General features: G+C 45.0%; 1 protein-coding gene across 2 annotated transcripts in view; it reads right to left on the reverse strand.

Moving 5' to 3' along the window:
• Positions 1-19,024, reverse strand: part of CDH23 (cadherin related 23) — a 544,508-nt gene that overhangs the window by 154,599 nt on the left and 370,885 nt on the right. For both annotated transcript variants that reach the window (XM_034775586.1, XM_034775587.1), the window contains 6 exons: positions 17,146-17,258; positions 12,056-12,163; positions 7,918-8,107; positions 6,060-6,205; positions 4,891-5,110; positions 486-638 (listed from right to left, as the gene is read on the reverse strand). In XM_034775586.1, coding sequence (XP_034631477.1) covers positions 486-638; positions 4,891-5,110; positions 6,060-6,205; positions 7,918-8,107; positions 12,056-12,163; positions 17,146-17,258 — 930 coding nt within the window. The remainder of the gene's footprint in view (positions 1-485; positions 639-4,890; positions 5,111-6,059; positions 6,206-7,917; positions 8,108-12,055; positions 12,164-17,145; positions 17,259-19,024) is intronic.

A 19,024-nucleotide genomic window follows, 5' to 3' on the forward strand; every position in this document is an offset into this window, starting at 1 on the left:
CAGAAAAATGGGAGTGGAAAGGGACCTGAATCTAACAGCTATATCAACGGTGCCTTACGAGATAGGAGGCGGCACATTTTCATGTCATCTTGCATGCCTGCCTGAATACAGCTCCCTTGGCAATGCTTCACCTGACCTTGCAAAGGAGACTAACAATTCCTGCTTCAAGCCCTCATGCTCATGTTGCGCAGACACACACAGCTGATTACGCTTTCAGGTTGAAGAAGCATAGATAATTCTCAGCCTCAAACAGTTTTTCAGTCATTTGCAAAGCATCATAGGAAAATGTAAGCAAATCAGCCTTGCAAAGCAACAGCAGGATGAAAAGCCCCTTTGGCTGTCTGATTTGCATATGTTTTACCCACAGTGCTTTGCATCATGACTCTGGAATAGGTCTAAGGATGGATTGATGTTCTCCACTGCACAGAGATTAACGGTACAGCCAAGATATATCAGAGATAAGAAGGCATAGGAATATTTGGTACCAGTGATGAAGTAACTGAGTTCAGCATTCAGACCCACATCAGCGTCAGTGCAGTTCAGACGGACCACTTTGAAGTCCCGGTGTACGTTCTCAGGTAGGGAGATGTTGTGGACAGCTGGGAAGAAGGTGGGGTTTTCGTCATTCACATCCAGAACTGTAACAGACAGCAGAGGGTCAAGTATGCCCCTTGCCTATGCACCCAGTCTAGTCTGCTGTTCTTAAAAGGCCACTGCCAACTACCAAGCTCTCAAACAGATCCCTTCACTGGTGACTGTTTCGAACATTCCATTTGTACAATTCCTTTATTGTTATTTATTATTTGTACTGAGGGGTTGCCTAGAGGCGCCACTCAGGATCAGAGCCCCATTGTGTTAGGTGCTTTACAAACACAGAATGAAAATACGATTGCTGCCCTGAAAGGCATACAAGATTTTACAGTACAAGTAGACTCTCAATCAGCCTAGGACAGGAGACATTCTGAGGGACAGACATACAGAGACAGTTCCCATTGCTTCCCAAGGGAGGAGGGAAGAGAATCTGGAGCCTAGAGGTAGATGGCCTAGCCACCTCCTGGTGCATGGCAGAGAGGATGCTGGGGCTATAGGTGCAGACAAAGATCCTTCCACACACTGGACTGAAGGAACTCTGGGGTTATTTCTTTTCTCATTTCTTAATTATGTTTAACATAGGCTCTGGCGACCACAATGTAATTAAATTTAACATCCTTGTAGGTAGAAAAATGCCAAAGAAACCCACCACCATAGCATTTAACTTTGAAAAGGGGAGCCACACAAAAATGAGGAGGCTACTTAAATGAAAATTAGAAGGAAGAGTCACAAGGGTGAAATGTCTGCAAACTACATGCGGGCTATTTAAAAACACCATAATAGAGGTTCAATCTAAACATATGCACCAGATTAAAACAAACAAGCAAAAATACGTCAGAGGACCAAAAAAACAACAACAAAACAAAAAAAACCCAATGCCACCATGGCTAAACAGCAGAGTGAAACAGGCAGTTAGAGGTAAAAGGGCATCCTTTAAAAATTGGAAGTGAAATACTAGTAAGGAAAATAGAAAGGAGCATAAACTCTGGCAAGTCAAGAGTAAAAGTACAATAAGGCAGGCCAATAAAGAATTTGAAGAGCAACTATCTAAGGACAACAACAACTAACAGCAATTTTTTTTTTAAGTACATCAGCAGCAGGAAGGCTGCTGAACAGTCAGTGGGACCACTGGATGCTTGAGGTGCTAAGCGAGCACTCAGAGAAGACAAAGGTAGTTGAAGAGAAGCTAAACTAATTCTTTGCATTGGTCTTCACTGCAGAGGATATAGGGGAGATTCCCACAGGTGAGACATTCTTTTTAGGTGACAAATCTGAGGAACTGTTCCATATTGAGGTGTCATCAGAGGTGGTTTTGGAATAAACTGATGAATTAAACAGGAATAAGTCACCAGGACCAGATGGTATTCACCCAAGAGTTTTCAAGGAACTCAGATATGAAATTGAAGAACTACTAAGTGTTGTATGTAACCTATCACTTAAATCAGCCTCTGTACCAGATGAGTGGAGGGTAGCTAATGTCACACTTATTTTTAAAAAAGGCTCCACAGGCGATCCTGGCAATTTCAGCCTGCTAAGCCTAACTTTAGTACCAAGCAAATTGGTTGAAACTATAGTAAAGAACAGAATTATCAGACACACAGACAAACAGAATATGCTGGGGAAGAGTCAACATAGCTTTTGTAAAGGGGAATCATGCCTCACCAATCTATTAGAATTCTTTGAAGGAGACCACAAGCATGTGGACAAGAGTTATCCAGTGGATATAGTGTACTTGGACTTTTAGAAAGCCTTTAACAGGGTGTCATAACTATAAAGGGAAGGGTAACAGCTCTCCTGTGTACAGTGCCATAAAATCCCTCCTGGCCAGAGACTCCAAAATCCTTTTACCTGTAAAGGGTTAAGAAGCTCGGGTAACCTGGCTGACACCTGACTCAAAGGACCAATAAGGGGACAAGATACTTTCAAATCTGGGGGTGGGGGGAGCTTTTGTTTCTGCTCTTTGTTTTGGTTGTTGTTCGCTCTTGGGACTGAGAGGGACCAGACATCAATCCAGGCTCTCCACATCTTTCTAAACAAGTCTCTCCTATTTCAAACTTGTAAGTAAATAGCCAGGCAAGGCGTGTTAGTTTCCTTTGTTTTCTCAACTTGTAAATGTACCTTTTACTAGAGTGTTTATCTCTGTTTGCTGTACTTTGAACCTGAGGCTAGAGGGGGGTCCTCTGAGCTCTTTAAGTTTGATTACGCTGTAAAGTTATTTTCTGTACTGATTTTACAGAGATGATTTTTACCTTTTTCTTTAATTAAAAGCCTTTTTAAGAACCTGATTGATTTTTCCTTGTTTTTAGATCCCAGGGGGGTTGAAACTGTATTCACCAGGAGTTGGTGGGAGAAAGGAGGGGGATGGTTAATTTCTCCTTGTCTTAAGATCCAAGAGGTTTGGATCTGTATTCACCAGGGAATTGGTGAAAAGTTTCTCAAGGCTACCCAGGGAAGGGAATTAGCTTGGGGAATGATGGCAGCAGACCAGATCTAAGCTGGTAGTTAAGCTTAGAAGTCTTCATGCTTGCCCCTACATCTGTACCCTAAAGTTCAAAATGGGGAAGCAGCCTTGACACAGGGTCTTGCACCAAATGCTTCTAAGGAAACCAAGCAATCATGGGATAAGAGGGAAGGTCTTCTCATGGATCAGTAACTGGTTAAAAGACAGGAAACAAAGGATATGAATAAATGGGCAATTTTCACAATGGAAAGAAGTAAATAGCAGGGTTCCCAAGCATCTGTACTGGGATCATTGCTGTTCAACATATTCATAAATGATCCGAAAAAAGGGGTGGAACAGTGAGGTGGCAAAATTTGCAGATGATCCAAAATAACTCAAGATTGTTAAGTCCAAAGCAGATTGTGAAGAGTTACAAAGGGATCTCACAAAACTGGATCACTGGGTGACAAAACGGAAGATGAAATTCAATGGTGATAAGTGGAAAATAATGCACACTGGAAAACATAATCCCAACTATACATACACAATAATGGGCTCTAAATTAGCTGTTATCAAGCAAGAAAGAGATCTTGCTGTCATTGTGGATGCTCCCTGCAAACATCCACTCAATGTGCGTCAGTCAAACAAGCTAAAAGAATGTTCGGAACGAGTAGGAAAGGGATCGATAATAAACATCATAATGCCACTATATAAATCCATGGTACATCCACACCTTAAATACTGCATGCAGTTCTGGTCACCCTATCTCAAAAAGATATATTAGAACTGACGGAGGTACAAAGATGGGCAATGAAAATGACTAGGAGTAGGAACAACTTCCATGTGAGAAGAGATTAAAAAGATTGGGACTGTTCATTTTAGAGAAGAGAGGACTAAGGGGGGATATGATAGAGGGCTATAAAATCATAAATGATGTGGAAAAAGTGAATTGGGATGTGTTATTTACCCCCTCACATAACATAAGAACTAGGGGTCACCCAATGAAATTAATAGGCAGCAGGTTTAAAACAAACAAACAAAAGAAAGTAGTTCTTCACATAATGCACAGTCCACCTGTGGAACTCATTGCCATAGGATGTTGTGCAGGCCAAAAACATAATTGGGTTAAAAAAAGAATTAGGTAAGTTCATGGAGCATATGTCCAGCAATGGCAATTAGCCAGGATAATCAGGGATGCAACCCCATGCTCCAGTTATGTCTAAACTTCCAACTGCCAGAAGCTGGGACTGAATGACAGGAGATGGATCAGTCAATAATTGCCCTGCTTTGCTCATTCCTGCTGAAGCACCTGCCACTGGCCACTGTCAGAGACAGGATACAGGGCTATATGGACTATTGGTCTGATCCAGTATGGCTGTTCTTAGGCTTATGTATGGCTATTAAGTAAACTCACGTGAATTAAAACACTAGGTTAATTAACAAAATGTCAGCTCTGAGAACCCAACCCCCAAGCAACACAGAAACTTCAGGCAAAGATCCAGATAAACAGACTGTCCTTGCAGCACACCCTGAAAGGAACAGAAATGCCAGGGCTGTGAGAGCAACGGAGGAAACAGATCCAGAAATCTAGGTTCCCCCAACCCCCACTGACAGTGCCATGCCTTGGTTGTCTCAGTGCTCATGTCTGGGCACTGCTAGCATGAGCACCCCAGCTGATCTCACTTATGAGGAAGATATACACCCAAACCATGTGGGGACGGCAGTACGAGGATAGCCCCCTCCCGATGCATGGCAGTGGGGATTCTGGGACTAGGGGTATGGAAACAACCAGGTCTAGGAAAGAACGCCAAGTGTTGGCTTGAGTGTAAGGGCCTTGGGATGCCCAGCCCTGCAGTCACCTCTGACTGTCAGGGTGCTGGTGGAGCTCTTGGACGGTACTCCCGCATCACTTGCTACCACCCTGAGGTAATACTCGGAGATCCTCTCCCTGTCCAGCACTGCTGTGGAGTTGACGAGCCCACTGCTGCTGTTGATGAGGAAGTCCATTCGGGGCATGCCCACTTGCATGCGGTAGGTCACCTGCCCATTCAGACCCTCATCCAGGTCTATGGCCACCACCTAGTGAGGATGGAGGGGAGAAACAAGCATGGGAAAGAAACCAACATCACACGTCTCATATTAGAGTCCTGAATGTGTTGCCTTGGTCAAAATAAAATAAAAATACATAAACTTCAGACCCAGAGAGCGAGAGATTCCATTTCCCACAGACTCTGAGTTAAATACAAAGGATACTTTGACCGTCACATCTGCTAGTAGTTACAGTACATAGAACCCATGCTGTGACAACACAGGGCTGCATGTGAAATGTACTCCCCTTGAGTTAAAGTATCCGTGTCACATCTGTGGGGAGAGGTTTCAGGAGTGGGAGTTCTGCTACTTAGTACTTACAGCGAGTGCTTGGCAAACATTACCTAACCCCTGCACAACTCCTGGATGGCCAATACTGATGTTTCCTTTCTGCAAATGGGGAAATGGAGGTACAGAGACAGCAAGTGACCTGCCCCAAGCCACAGCATGAGACAGGGACAGAGCCAGGACCTGAGCTCAGGAGTTCCCCATTTTTAGCCCTGTGCTTAAACAATTGTACACACACCTCTCTCACAGAGAAAGCGGCCAGCGAGAGACAGAGATTGGGTGAGGAGAAAATAACCCCTTTATTACCATCACAATTGCATGTAAATTAACCTGAGCCAGTCTCCTGGCATTTGGTTAGGTCCCTAAGATTGCCTGTCTTATGGAGTCTGGGGCTCAGAAATGAATGATCATTTACGGCATCCCCATTTTATACAATGCTGGCTGCTGACTCTGGCCATATTTATCTGGGGGAGGGTACTGACTTCACAGAAGGCTCTCACCAAAATGCAGCAATGATAATCATACTAAACACTTCCATAGCACTGGCACTTCCATAGCACTTTTACAAATGGTGGTTAATACAGGTTAACATGACTACACAACCACTACAAAATACAGGTTGAAACAGAAATGATGGAAGCAGCAGATTCACCTGGAAGACGGAGGAGCCTGCTGGAAGGCCTTCAGGGACCTCAGCAATGAAAGGCAGGTTCTGGAAGGTGGGATCATTGTCATTGAGGTCCAGCAAATTCACAAAAACTGTGGCGCTACCAGTAGCCCGTAAAGGCGGTCTCCCACCTGCAGGAAAGGCACAACTTCAATCAACAAGCAAGGTTAATGGCAGAAATCCTCCAGAACGAATGCCACTGACAGTTCTACTGACAGGGTCACCTTTCTTTCGGAAGGAGAGTGACGTAGTATGATTCTCCCCTGGCTGGATCAAGCAGAGATACCACTAGGACTAGAATTGGCAGGCCACACACTTCAGATACTGAGTCCCCAGGCTGGAAACTAATCATCAGAGCTAGTTAACCGTTTAAAATAATCCCTTGGGAACAGCAGACAATGTGATGACAATATGTGTATGTAGTTGCAGAACAAAAAATGTCTATGTTCTTATATGATCCTCATCATACAGCGAACCTGAAAAATGTGTGTTGGTGTAATTAATACTGTGCAGTAGTAATGCAAACATGGAAGGGACAGGGTTAAGGCTTACATACAACCTTACTTTGTCATTGCCTGACTTTTGAGTACTTAGCTGTGCAACCAGAATGTTCATTTAACTAAATTTAAAAAACAAACAGTCCTCATAGGATATTCTTTTCAGAGAAAAAGATTTTTTTTAATCACTCAGCAGCCCTTTCCCCCTAAATGATAACATTATTTAGCTAGAGATCACTGGAATGTCATGCCCCATGTATCCTGCAAGTCCTGCAGGAGGGAGCCCCCTCTCCTGCAGACTTTAAGGGCTGTGGCATGCCTGACTTCAGAGCAGTTCAATGTGCCCCAGGGATCTTACAACCCTCAAAGAAGAGACACCAGCCTGGGGCCTCGTGATACAGAACACAGAAGCAGGGTTTCCCTCTTGCACATGACAGCAGTTCCCCTTGAATGGCGTGCAGTAGCAGAGGTCCCCTCCTGCTGACTTTCTACTGTCTGCAGAAGAGGAGCTCCTCTCATATCCTTCTTATGGGTGTGAGGAGGTTTATAAAAGCCCTGCCGCAAACACTTACAGAGAATGCCTGGGTTGGGGCAAAGGTTCTTAAAATTTCCCTAACTTCTGATTTGTAGGACCCAGTTAAATTAACCATGTGTGCAAACACCACAGCCTTTGCCAGCTGCACACTCTACACGCTGAGTGAGCAAATCCTTCTGAAACACACTGTACATGCACAAAGTACAATCTGGTCATAACTCAATGAAAGAAAACCCAGTTTTCACCACAGCACTCAAAAGCACTTCTCAGTAAGGGCTATTTCCAGGCCAAATTTCACCTCTCTCATCTAATTTGTCTGGTCTGTTAAATGAAATCACAAAAATTGTATTTTTTTTTTTATAATTGGGCAAGTATTTCCCCTCCCTCCCCATTCTTCTCCTCAGAAATGGCTCATCTATTTTGCTCAGAATAAAAACAAAAACAAAAAACCCTAAGTTGCCTTCAAGCAGAGAACAGACTTGGAAAATTTTAGCTTGATATGTGAAAGTTTCAGAAAAGTACATGCAAGTGAAAACAGAAGGTTAGAATGGAAATGCTTATGTAACCTTAGCCACAGTGGTTGCTACCAGTCCTGCTATGTCAAAAACAATTATGCAACACGATATTTTAAGGGAATTCTATCATGCCACTCCAGTAACTTACACGCTGCTTGATAATAGTACAAAGAGAAAGAAACAGGATGCGAAAATAGATAGATCCTATATTTGGAGCAACAGGAGAGACAAATGGCAAAGGCATACAGTAAGTAATGAGAAGCAGCATGGAGCAGAATAACTGAGTTGGAGCTTACGGTCAGTGACGGAGACCATGATCTTCCTCATTAGTTCAGCTTCTTGGGGGTTTGGGTTCTCTCTATCCAAAACGACCCCCGTGGTCCGGATCTTCCCCGTGGTGCTGTTGAGGCTGTAGAATTTATTCGGTGGCCTGATGCTGTACACAAGGGAGCCATTCTCAGCCAGGTCAGGGTCAATAGCAACCACCTGGAGAGACCAAGTGCAGATGTCAGTCTGCTAAATCAAGGGAACCCTGTTCAGTACAGCGCATCCACGCAGTCAACTCTCAGATCTGAGATGAAAAACTGAAAAGGAAATTAAAGCAAACCAAAAAGAAATAAAAAATTAAGTGCACTAAAGAGCTTGTGTTGCCCCATGGGAAACTCTGAAGATAACCCTCTTTAGGCATCATTCTCTTCTGTGTCAGACATTTTCTGTTTTATTTTTCTCCCTCGGAGTTTTTAATTCCCAGGGATATTTACATAAAAATAAGAACTTTGTTACTTAGGACTTCACTGCTCCCGTTGCTTGTCACTCACCTGATTTAGTATTATGTTGGTGATATAATTATTATTTTTCCAGCAACTAATTGTGATGTCAAATGCAAGATGACTTTCAGTGGGGAATAAGCAGCAGGAGCAGTGGCATGCTGAAGAAATACAGATTTTGTTTCATACAAGACATCCCTACAGAGCAAAAATAATGGAAAAGAAATATGGAACCCCTATATGGCACCTTCCATCACAGCATTTTACAGAGACTAATCAACCTGCCCAATATCCCTGTGAAGTAGACAAGGATTATTTGCCCACCACTTAAGTGCAGCTTCTCTCTTGGGTGGAAGGTGGGTGCTGTAACAGAGCACAGCAACCCCATACACCAATTTAGAAGAGTATGTAGAGAAGAATACGGCATCTGACTCAAACTGCAGGGTGAATTCAGACAGACAAATTACCCCCACAGCAATTTGATATGGACACTGGGGTTAATTTACAAAAACTTCCATCAGAGTTTTAATTGCCACAAGGGAGCAGGGTCTTGGTCTTACAGCTCATCTGTGTTGGGATATAGAAGTTGGAGGATTTGCCAACTGGCAACAGTTGATCTTTAGGGGCCAGTCCTGAAACCTCTAAACCCTGAATCTTTCTGCTCACCTCCCCCCTTTTTACCCAGAAATCATAGCACAAATGGCAGATAACATTGACTGGATGCCACAGCAATACCAATGGCAGAGATTTATTATTTGTACTGTGCCCCAAAACATGCCAGATGCTTTACAATGGTGCACCTAGCACAATAAGGCCCTGATTGGGGCCCCTGAGCACAACTGTAATGCACCAAAATACATAGAAGTGTACCGTAACACTGTGCTATACTATACAATGTAGGTATTGTAAATTATGGAATGGATAATGGGTGGAATTATGGGCAAAGTGGAAATTGCAACATCATAGCTTTTACCAGTCCTCAAGCTCCATACAAATAGACCAACAGTCAACAAGTCTAGTACCCTGTCCCTGAGGATCACCACTGATGGAAGCTTCATAGTAACAAAGAGCACAAGAATATTTTGAGATGGAAGGAAGCCCAGCCAGCTGCTGCCCAGGTAATGTCTCTCCATGTGATCTAAGGCTAGGTCTACACTACCCGCCTGAATCGGCGGGTAGAAATCGACCTCTCGGGGATCGATTTGTCGCATCCCGTTGGGACGCGACAATCGATCCCCTAATCGACGCTCTTACTCCACCAGCGGAGGTGGGAGTAAGCGCCGTCGACAGGAAGCCGCGGAGATCGATTTTGCCGCGGTCCTCACAACGGGGTAAGTCGGCTGCGATATGTCGAATTCAGCTATGCTATTCACGTAGCTGAATTTGCGTATCTTAAATCGACTCCCCCCTGTAGTGTAGATGTAGCCTAAGTGTCTGTTCTAACTCCTTCAGGCGTGTCCTTACAAGTGCAGAGATATAGTGGCAGAGCAAAAGGTTACAAGCCAATATGCCATAGAAACCACCACTTCGGTTTGCCTTTATCAGCCACAATGCTTCATTTTAATTACATAGGAATACATTATATTTGCTCAGCATAAATAATAATAATTTAACATATTATTAAACCCCTCTGCTTTCCCATATCCTGCTGCCGACAGATTCTTCCCAATAAGAACAGATGCAGAAGGAGCCACAGCCATGTGCCCAAGTGAATCGTGCACTCAGAAAGCACAGCTTGCTCCCCCATGGGGAAGGGGAAGCAGATAGGCCAGCTACAGGAATGCAGAGTTAATTTCTGCAAGGTGGACTTGGAATGGAATCCATTCCCCCTCCTGCTCCAAGATTAATGTTTCACTACAGGATTTTTTTCCCCCAGTCTTTCCTGTTTGATGATTTTGTGGATTCTCTTCACTTTTCCCTCATTTATTTTCTGTTTCACGCCCGTCATTTTTCTCCCAGCATGATGGAAAATAATTCTCTCTCCTCCTCTCTTTTATTTTGCTGAAGAGATTTGAAAGACTTTAAATCAATGCCTTTCAGAGAGGTCCTTGAGGGAGGTCACAGGCGAGGCTAGGAAAGCAGAAGTTAGCCAAAAACATTGTTTTAAAGAAACACACACACACACACACGCGCGCAGAGGAAAGACTGCAACATGCTTGGGGTGGGAAACATGGCTGCAGTTCAAGGACTGTGTTCTCCAAATGGACTTTCACGCCTTTATAATCATATCAGGGCCCAGATGCACAATGGAGGACACAAAGTTCAAGTCCCATACTGCACATGGATCAGATTCCAGTCTCATGCTGTAGAGAACCTGCGCTATCTGTAAGGAAACTGCAGTGATTGCTGTAGTCTCAACACGTTAAGCTCTGATCCTGCAAAGACTTAACCTTCTGCATTGTAACAATAGTCCTATTAGCTTCAATGAGATTACCTACAGAACACAAAGCTAAGCACATGTATAAGTCTTGGCAAGATCAGGGCTTTAGATTGCTAAATGAATATTAGAGGAAGCAAGTATGTGGGATAACTCCAGGCTAGATCCTCAGCTGGTGCAAATGGACAAATCCACATAGGGCAGTGGGGTTACACTGATTTACCCCAGCTAAGGACCCACTCTTCAATTTTCATTTTTTTAAAATGAGAAGTATCTGCCATGATGCTGAGTTCTTCATAATTTTAAACAGTGCTGGGGTCCCTGAATTGGAGCTGCCATTTCACTGGCACTTTCCAGCAGGAAAACCAATCAGCTGATAGAGTCCCCTCTTCTGCAGTTGGATCGGCTCACGCAGACCCTCTCACCCACATGGAGTCCCACTGACGTCAAGTAGCTTGAGACAAAGCAACTGCTATTTAGTAGATACATGAATGGAATGGCTGGGGACTTCTGTTTTAAGGTCATACTGATATTTATTAGAAAATGGTACAAAACATTGTGGAGACATTTAAACCATTGTTAAATTAACAAGAAAATCCTTTAATAGACAGCAAAATTTGCCTTTAATCAGCCACAAAAGCCTCTAGTCTTGTTCCCGTATTCATCTGCTAAACAGCAGTTCAAATTTTCTCAGGAGATATGCAAGATGGTGGCTGTCTCATTCATTATAGTTTATAACCATTTAACCTTATTGGTGATTGATCCAACCAGATGATGTGGTTATTGCATTTTTAAAATCAAACTGCAGTTTTTCTTTCAACAAAGGCCTGTTAACTCCATGGCTTTAAGCACCAGGATTTCCTGGCTGTATCCCACTCTCTGGCCATGCGAACACCATTGGATTAAAGGAACAGACTTCTTAGAATAACTGTTCTCTTCACTGGGCCAAACACAGTGAATGCGGCGAAAATGAATTTGGCATAGTGTGCCAATTCCTGCCTGGGAGAGTGCCAGGGCTGGCACGATGGAGGGGACAGGAGATGGCAGGTCAAGATGGAGAGATACATATACAAAGGTGCTGCAGGACTCAGGGCTAGTATAACAGGACTGAGGTACCGTGGCAGCACTGCAAGGCAGAAGCATGCACAGATCTTTGTCTCCAGTTAAAGGCATCAAGCCCTTCAATATTACACATGCTAAAAGTCAGTCCAGACAGCACAAAGATTAAAACTAGTTTCTTTGTGCTTCTGGATTCAGAGGGTGCATTCTTTTGGCTGTCATGGCACATACCGTTGTGACATCGGAGTCTGGGGGGGTCATTTCCACCAGGTTAATGAAGTACGGATCATCCTTCCACATGGGATAGTTATCGTTAATGTCCAGCAAAGTGATGTTCACCTGAAAAATGATAAGTGTGAATATGGACTTTCCTATCCAGTAACCAGCATGGTATGACCCTAGAGTAGCTGCAAATCTACCTCAGTGCTTCTGCTTATTCATGTCAGATAGGGTTGGGCTTACAATGTCTGACCCTGGTCCCTTCACCTTTCCCTCTGAGCCAGTGTCACAAATGATGTCATTTTAGCAAGATGGCTGTCCCTGTGGGTGGTTCCAAAATGATGAGTGTAATTAAAAGGATTTCTTCTTAAAGCCAATTCATTGTCTCTACCAGATGAGAAGGTACTTCTCACCATGCACCGTTTCAGAAGCCCTGTGCTGAGTGCCATGAGAGCCACTTTCCTCTCCATAAACACTGCTGTCTAGAGCCAAATGAAACAGTCACCGTAAATATGGAAATTTGACCAATTCAGCCTTTTCTCCAATTTTTTCATTATTTGAAATTATTTGCGGAATAGTCTCAGTCTGTATGTTGGGTGGCATGTTCCATATCTGAAATCCAAAGAAAGTTGATTCATTTTGTATGGATATATAGGTTGAATGGCGCTGTTTCCTTTCCTTGACTGGAAAAGCATAACACTTCGATTCAGGTTTAGAGTGAATCCTTGCGCTGATGAATTCAGAGTGAGTTTTATACGAATATTCTTCTACATTCCCTTAAAATTTGCTGTTTCCACAAACACTCCTATCAGTAAACTCAAGGAGTAGGACAATGGTTTGGGCATTTTCCATACTGGGACCCCACGTTACAACAGAAGAACATTTCAGAATTCCTAATGCCTAATCATAAAGGGAGGGTTCTTGTGATCACTGGGTTAAGAACAACATACTAGCAGATTCATGGAAAATGGACGCTGAAGGCACAGGGAAAGGGAATTTGTTTGAACATTCAAACAAATATTTGCAGGACATTTTTTACACTCTTCCCCAAACTCTCTGCCTTGCCTGGGCTCTGGTCCACATACTCCCTGCTATGGCCCAGAATCAAACAACTCCTACTCACCTTACATGAACGATCCCAGTAATGGCACTACTTCCATGAGTAAGGCCAGAAGGATGGAAACCTAAACTGGACCTCCAGATGTTGCAGTTTGAGGAAGGCCAAGGGGAGCTGCCTGATTTCCCATGACAGGCAGTGCAATGCAAGATAGCCAGTGTTGGTAGGGGCTGTAGCTGGGGTGCCATTGTTCATTACAACTGCCCTATTAGAGTTGTATTGTAGCAAAGTTAGCCATTCTCTGTTTGAAAAAGTTTTGGCAGGGCTGAGAGCAGCTGCTTCCCTCATAAACGCTAATCAGAGACACTACACGATGCAGTCTGAGCAATTTCCTTGATCTCTCACTACCCCGGTAAATTATTTACAGAGTTTGAAATTCCCATTAATTTAGTGGCCTGGGGCTGCTGCTTATTGAACAGGGCTTTTTACTGTATTTCTGAAAAGTTCTCTTCCCAGCAAGGCACCTGACTCAGGCATTGTGGCAGGATGTAGAGATAACAGAGAAAGAATGTTAGGAAAGGGAGGAAAAAACAAAGAACAAGACCATTAAGTGGAAGAAGCAAGAAGGGAATGAGCGAGGGATAGGCAAGGGGTAAGAGAACATGGATGGTGGGTGCAGAGCAGGGAACAACAGAGAAGCAGAAAAGGGTACAGAATACATACAGGAAGAGAATGGCACTCTGAAGCGTTAACTATTTTTCCCCCCAATTTAAGTAAAAGAGGTGGCTGGGGGTGGGTAGACAGGGTCCAGATGGATCATGGGATTGACGGTGGGATGCAGAGCCTTTCACACATTAGTTCTCCAGTTTAAATCCAGGCCAAGTCAAGAGCGATCAAAATAAAAAGTCTCAGAGGGGAAGAATAAAATAAAACGGGAGGAGGGGTGACAAGAAAAGGCCCACCCAGTGCTTGGGTTAGTGAAATTACATCTATACATTTATGTAGGGTTACCATTCGTCCGGATTCCCCCGGACATGTCCGGCTTTTTCGGGTTAAAAATAGCGTCCGGGGGGAATTTGTCAATGTCCGGACTTCCCCTCCTCCCCCCTCCCATGCAGAGCGTGCGCGCGCTTACAAAGCAGCCGGTGCTCCAAAAGCCAGAGCCAGAGCCCTGCTTGCACTTCCCCCTCCTCCCTCCTGAAACTTGACACCACTCCCCTCCTCTCCCTCCCTCCCTCCCTGCACTCACAGATCGCTAGCTGTTCGTCTGGAGCTCCGAGCCTGCTGCCCTCCCCCCGCTGTCGAGCGTGCTGCTCTGCAGCACAGTAAGGGGGCCGGGGGCCAGAGAAGCGGCAGGGAGGTTCTGGGGTGGGGGGGTAGTCAAGAGACAGGGAGCAGGGGGGAGGGTTGAATGGGTCAGGGAGTTCTGGGGGGGGCTGTCTGGGGCTTGGGGGTGTAAGGTTTTGGGTAGTCAGGGTACAGGTGGGGGGGTCTCAGGAGGGGGCAGTTAGGGGACAAGGAGCAGGGGGGTGTTTGGGAGTTCGGGGGGGTTGTCTGGGGGTTGGGGGTGTAAGGTTTTGGGCAGTCAGGGTACAGGTGGGGGGGGTCTCAGGAGGGGGCAGTTGGGGACAAGGAACAGGGAGGCTTAAGTAGGGAGTGGGGTTCTGGAGGGCAGTTAGGAGCAGGGGTCCCAGGAGGGGGTAGTCAGGAGACAGGGAGCAGAGGGGTTTAGATGGGTCAGGAGTTCTGGGGGGGGCTGTCAGGGGGCAGGGGTGGGGAGAGGGATTGGAGCAGTCAGGGGACAGGGAGCAGAGGGGTTTAGATGGGTCAGGAGTTCTGGGGGGGGCTGTCAGGGGGTGGGGGTGTGGATAAGGGTTGGGGCAGTCAGGGGACAGGTAGGGGGGTAGGGTCCTAGGGGGCCAGTTAGGATGTGGGGAAGGTCTCAGGAGGAGGCAGTCAGGGGACAAGAGGCAGGGAGGCTTAGGGAGGGGGTGGAGTCCTGGGGGGCAGTCAGGGGACAAGGAGTGGGGGGGAGGGTTGGGGGTTCTGAGGGGGCAGGAAGTGGGAGGGAGTGGAAGGGGCAGGGGCGGGGCTAGGACAGGACGGGGGCGGGGCTAGGACAGGGGCGGGGCTCCTCCCGTCCTCTTTTTTGATTGTTGAAATATGGTAACCCTACATTTATGTGCACATTCTGCTTCCAGCTTCACCTTGGGGCTGTATGGAAAGGTCCCACATCTCTGCCAATCTGTGAGGGAAGGAGGTGCTGGCAGAATGCTGCTGCTGAGGAAACCTGAATCAAAGTGTGTTTAGCTTTGGGAGGGTGACTAAGCTAAGTGGGCAGGCACACAACAAAACACTGTCAGGTAACCACTTCTATTGAATTTCAAGCCCTGGTTCATGGGGCACCCTTTTTTTTTTTTTTAAAACACAAATCCTCCTAAAATCTCCTTAGTGCCAAATCCCACTCTTCTGGTCCTAATGCACACCAGAAAGCAAGCATACATACACTCACTGACTGGAAACAAGCTGTTGACTGTAACAGCTTTAAGAGTTTTAACCAGCTCTTACAAGCTCTCTTTATTATCGTTCATGTACAAGAGATGGCCTACTAAATGCAGAATGGGATGTAGGAACCCTATCATGTCTGTCCCAGCATTCAGGGTTCAGATAGCTGTCCCCAGCTGCTGGTTGCTTCTACAATATCACTCAAAGCTCCAAGAGAGGCTAAGTCAAGATCAGGGTTTTAATATTAGCAAATATTCTCCTAAAACAAACCAAAGCAAACCGTGCATGTGTCTGTTTAGCTCAAAAGGAGACTAAGGTCAGATCATGCAATTCAGAGAGATGCACATTCCTTCAGCCACACACAGGAGGATCACAGGTGCCATCCAGTGGTAGGTCAGGAGAATCTCAAGTTTGTGGTCTCCAGTGCTATCCCAGGCACCGTTTTCTATTTAAGGCACAGAAGAGGTTTGTTAGGTGAAGCTCAGATGTGTATTCCCAATGGCTATCCCAGAGGATGTGCACATGGGGCCTGCTGATGGTGTAGCTGAATCACAAGCATAGGCTCTTTAGGGCTGTTTCAGAACATCTGAGAAAGAAAAGACCTAGCAGATCAACTACTCCATTACCTAGGGACAGATGCAGGATTGTTCTCTACAGCACATTCTCTCTCTTTCATGTCCTTTCCAGTCCCATTTTAAGGCTCCAAGCTTACACTGCTTCCCTTGGGATATTAATCCACAGCCAAACTGTTCCCTTTCTCCCAGGTGCTGTTCTATTTCAAGACACTGGAGTGGCATGTCCGCTTATTCTGGGGTGTGCATGCATTCCCTGTGTGGATTTCTGGGGGTGTGTAAAGGTGGTGCAGTAGCTGCTGGTCAGCTGGTGTGAATCCCAACATGTGCGTTCTCTAGGGCTATCACAGGCAATGTTTGCTATTTAAAGGGCACTAGCGTGGTTTGTTAGGGAACCCGAGGCACGTATGCCCTATGGAGCACTGGGTTTTGGGCTCTTTTTTCCTATTCAAAAGGTGGTGCAGTGGCTGGTGAATCCTGGGTGTGTATTCCAGCTAAATGCAATAGTCAAACTTTAATCAGACACCAACTTTCCACCGAGTTTTCAGGTTCTCTAATTACAGATACTTTTCGGACATATGTTAACGTAACTTTTCTCCATTCCAGAAACTGTTCTTTGCCTTTTAATGAATCTATTAGGAGACTGGTCCACACTCCCATGGAGCCTCAAAGAGGACACAGCAGCAGACATGCCAGCCACCTCAGACTCAGCAGGACTGTAACCTGCCTGCCCCAGATTCAACAGGAAACATCAAGTTATCAAGGGGTCAATTGTACCCAGCACCAGTGAGAACTACCTCAGAGAGCTCTCCCCTTTAGCAGTGCAAAGACACTTCCAGTGACTCGCAAGTGGAAGAACAGGTTCAAGAAAGATTGTCATCTTTATATTAGTACCGGCTGCTCATTACATCTCTTGTACTATCAGAGTAAGGAGCAGTTTGGCTGAGACCAAAAGCATTTGAACTCACAGTGGCAATTCCTGTTTTCTGGTTGTGACCCACACCACCATCCACGGCCCGGACAATGAGTATGTACTCTGATTTGGCCTCCCGGTCCAGCAAAGAGGTTGTGGTGATTTCACCTGCAGAAAGGGAAAATGGGAGAGAAAAGAGATATGGGATAATAGTGATTCCTGGGCACATGCCCAGATGGGATGAGGAGAGTGGCATGAGCATTTGGAAATACTAATGCACAAAAGTGTACACAAGCCTGAATGTGTGTGTACAAAGAGAGAGATCATTGTGAAGGGGTGAAAAATTCAGATTTGGAAATACGATCAGTTTCTTCCACAAATGATCACATACAGAGAGAGCCGAGAGACATGGACACTGAAAGAGAAGCAATGTCAATTCCATGATTCTGTTTAAAATAGACAACTATAATTTTCTAGGGCAATATTTGTAAATCCTCAGAGGGGTCCACTCCATCCCGTCCTCCGGCAATGCCAGGGTACTTAAGGGGACTGGTACCCTCCCACCCCCGATACGTTTAAGTATTCCTAGTAAAGGCCATGTTTTAAGTTTTGTGTGAGGGCATTAGAGTACATGGTTACAGACCTGCGGGTGGCTATGTTACAACAGAAAAACTTCAAAAACAGACTCCAACGAGAGACTGCTGAGATAGAATTGATATGCAAACTAGACACAATCAACTCCTGTTTGAATAAGGACTGGGAATGGCTGAGCCATTACAAACATTGAATCTATCTCCCCTTGTAAGTATTTTCACACTTCTTATCAAACTGTCTGTACTGGGCTAGCTTGATTATCACTTCAAAAGTTTTTTTTCTCTTAATTAATTGGCCTCTCAGAGTTGGTAAGACAACTCCCACCTGTTTACGCTCTCTGTATGTGTGTATATATATCTCCTCAATATATGTTCCATTCTATATGCATCCGAAGAAGTGGGCTGTAGTCCACGAAAGCTTATGCTCTAATAAATTTGTTAGTCTCTAAGGTGCCACAAGTACTCCTGTTCTTTTTGCGGATACAGACTAACACAGCTGCTACTCTGAAACCCATGGTTATGTCAGTGACACTAGATGAATGACTGGTCTATATTTGTAATTAGCTATTGGAGCTTGAGATTCCAGCCATGACCTACGGACAATGTGTCATGGTGACAGCTGTGGTGAGGACCAGATCAGTGATGCGGTTGTGTAGTAGCGTGTTCTGTGATGGAACACTTGTAACAAACAGTTCCACTCTGCAATGCACTTGTCCGTCGGTTCACTGCAATTGCAGACTCAGGCTGCGCAAAGCTTGTGAATCAGCTTTGCACAGTCTGGAAATAATCTGGATGAATTCAGGCTCTGCTTTGTTGCTCTCAAAGTTCAGATATATTAACCTAGATGACAGGTAATCTATGATATCACTGTAATGTTACCTGGCTTGAGCTCAGTGACTTCACAGCCTTGTGAGGACATCACTGTCTCTTAACGAACACGTAGAAAAATAACACAAGAATCGAACGGCTGATATTCCCAAGGTAACAGCAGCTCATAGGAAGGAGCCAAGCCTTAGTTAGATTTGGACAGAATTTTCCATGCTGTGGCAGACCACAATGACATTATTTCTATCATCTCCTCAACCATCTGTAATCGCCTTTCAATACCAAATCACCTTCCCGCCAATCATCTCTTCTTCTCCCCCTACTCCATGTTCCAGTTGTTGAAAGGAGCTCAGCACGGAGGACTGTGGAGCTCCTCCACTATGGAGGAGCTTTTATGTGAGGGGCTGTCCAGGGCAGCAAGAGAAGGAAGCAGGAGGAGTGGGAAAATTAATCTAGATGAGAGAAATTTAAAAAGTTAAAAGGTCTTAAAATATATTGGCTTCCAAAGTTTTGTGG

The sequence above is a fragment of the Trachemys scripta genome, chromosome 7 (genome assembly GCF_013100865.1).
Source record: "Trachemys scripta elegans isolate TJP31775 chromosome 7, CAS_Tse_1.0, whole genome shotgun sequence".
In the NCBI taxonomy this organism is placed as follows: Eukaryota; Metazoa; Chordata; order Testudines; family Emydidae; genus Trachemys; species Trachemys scripta.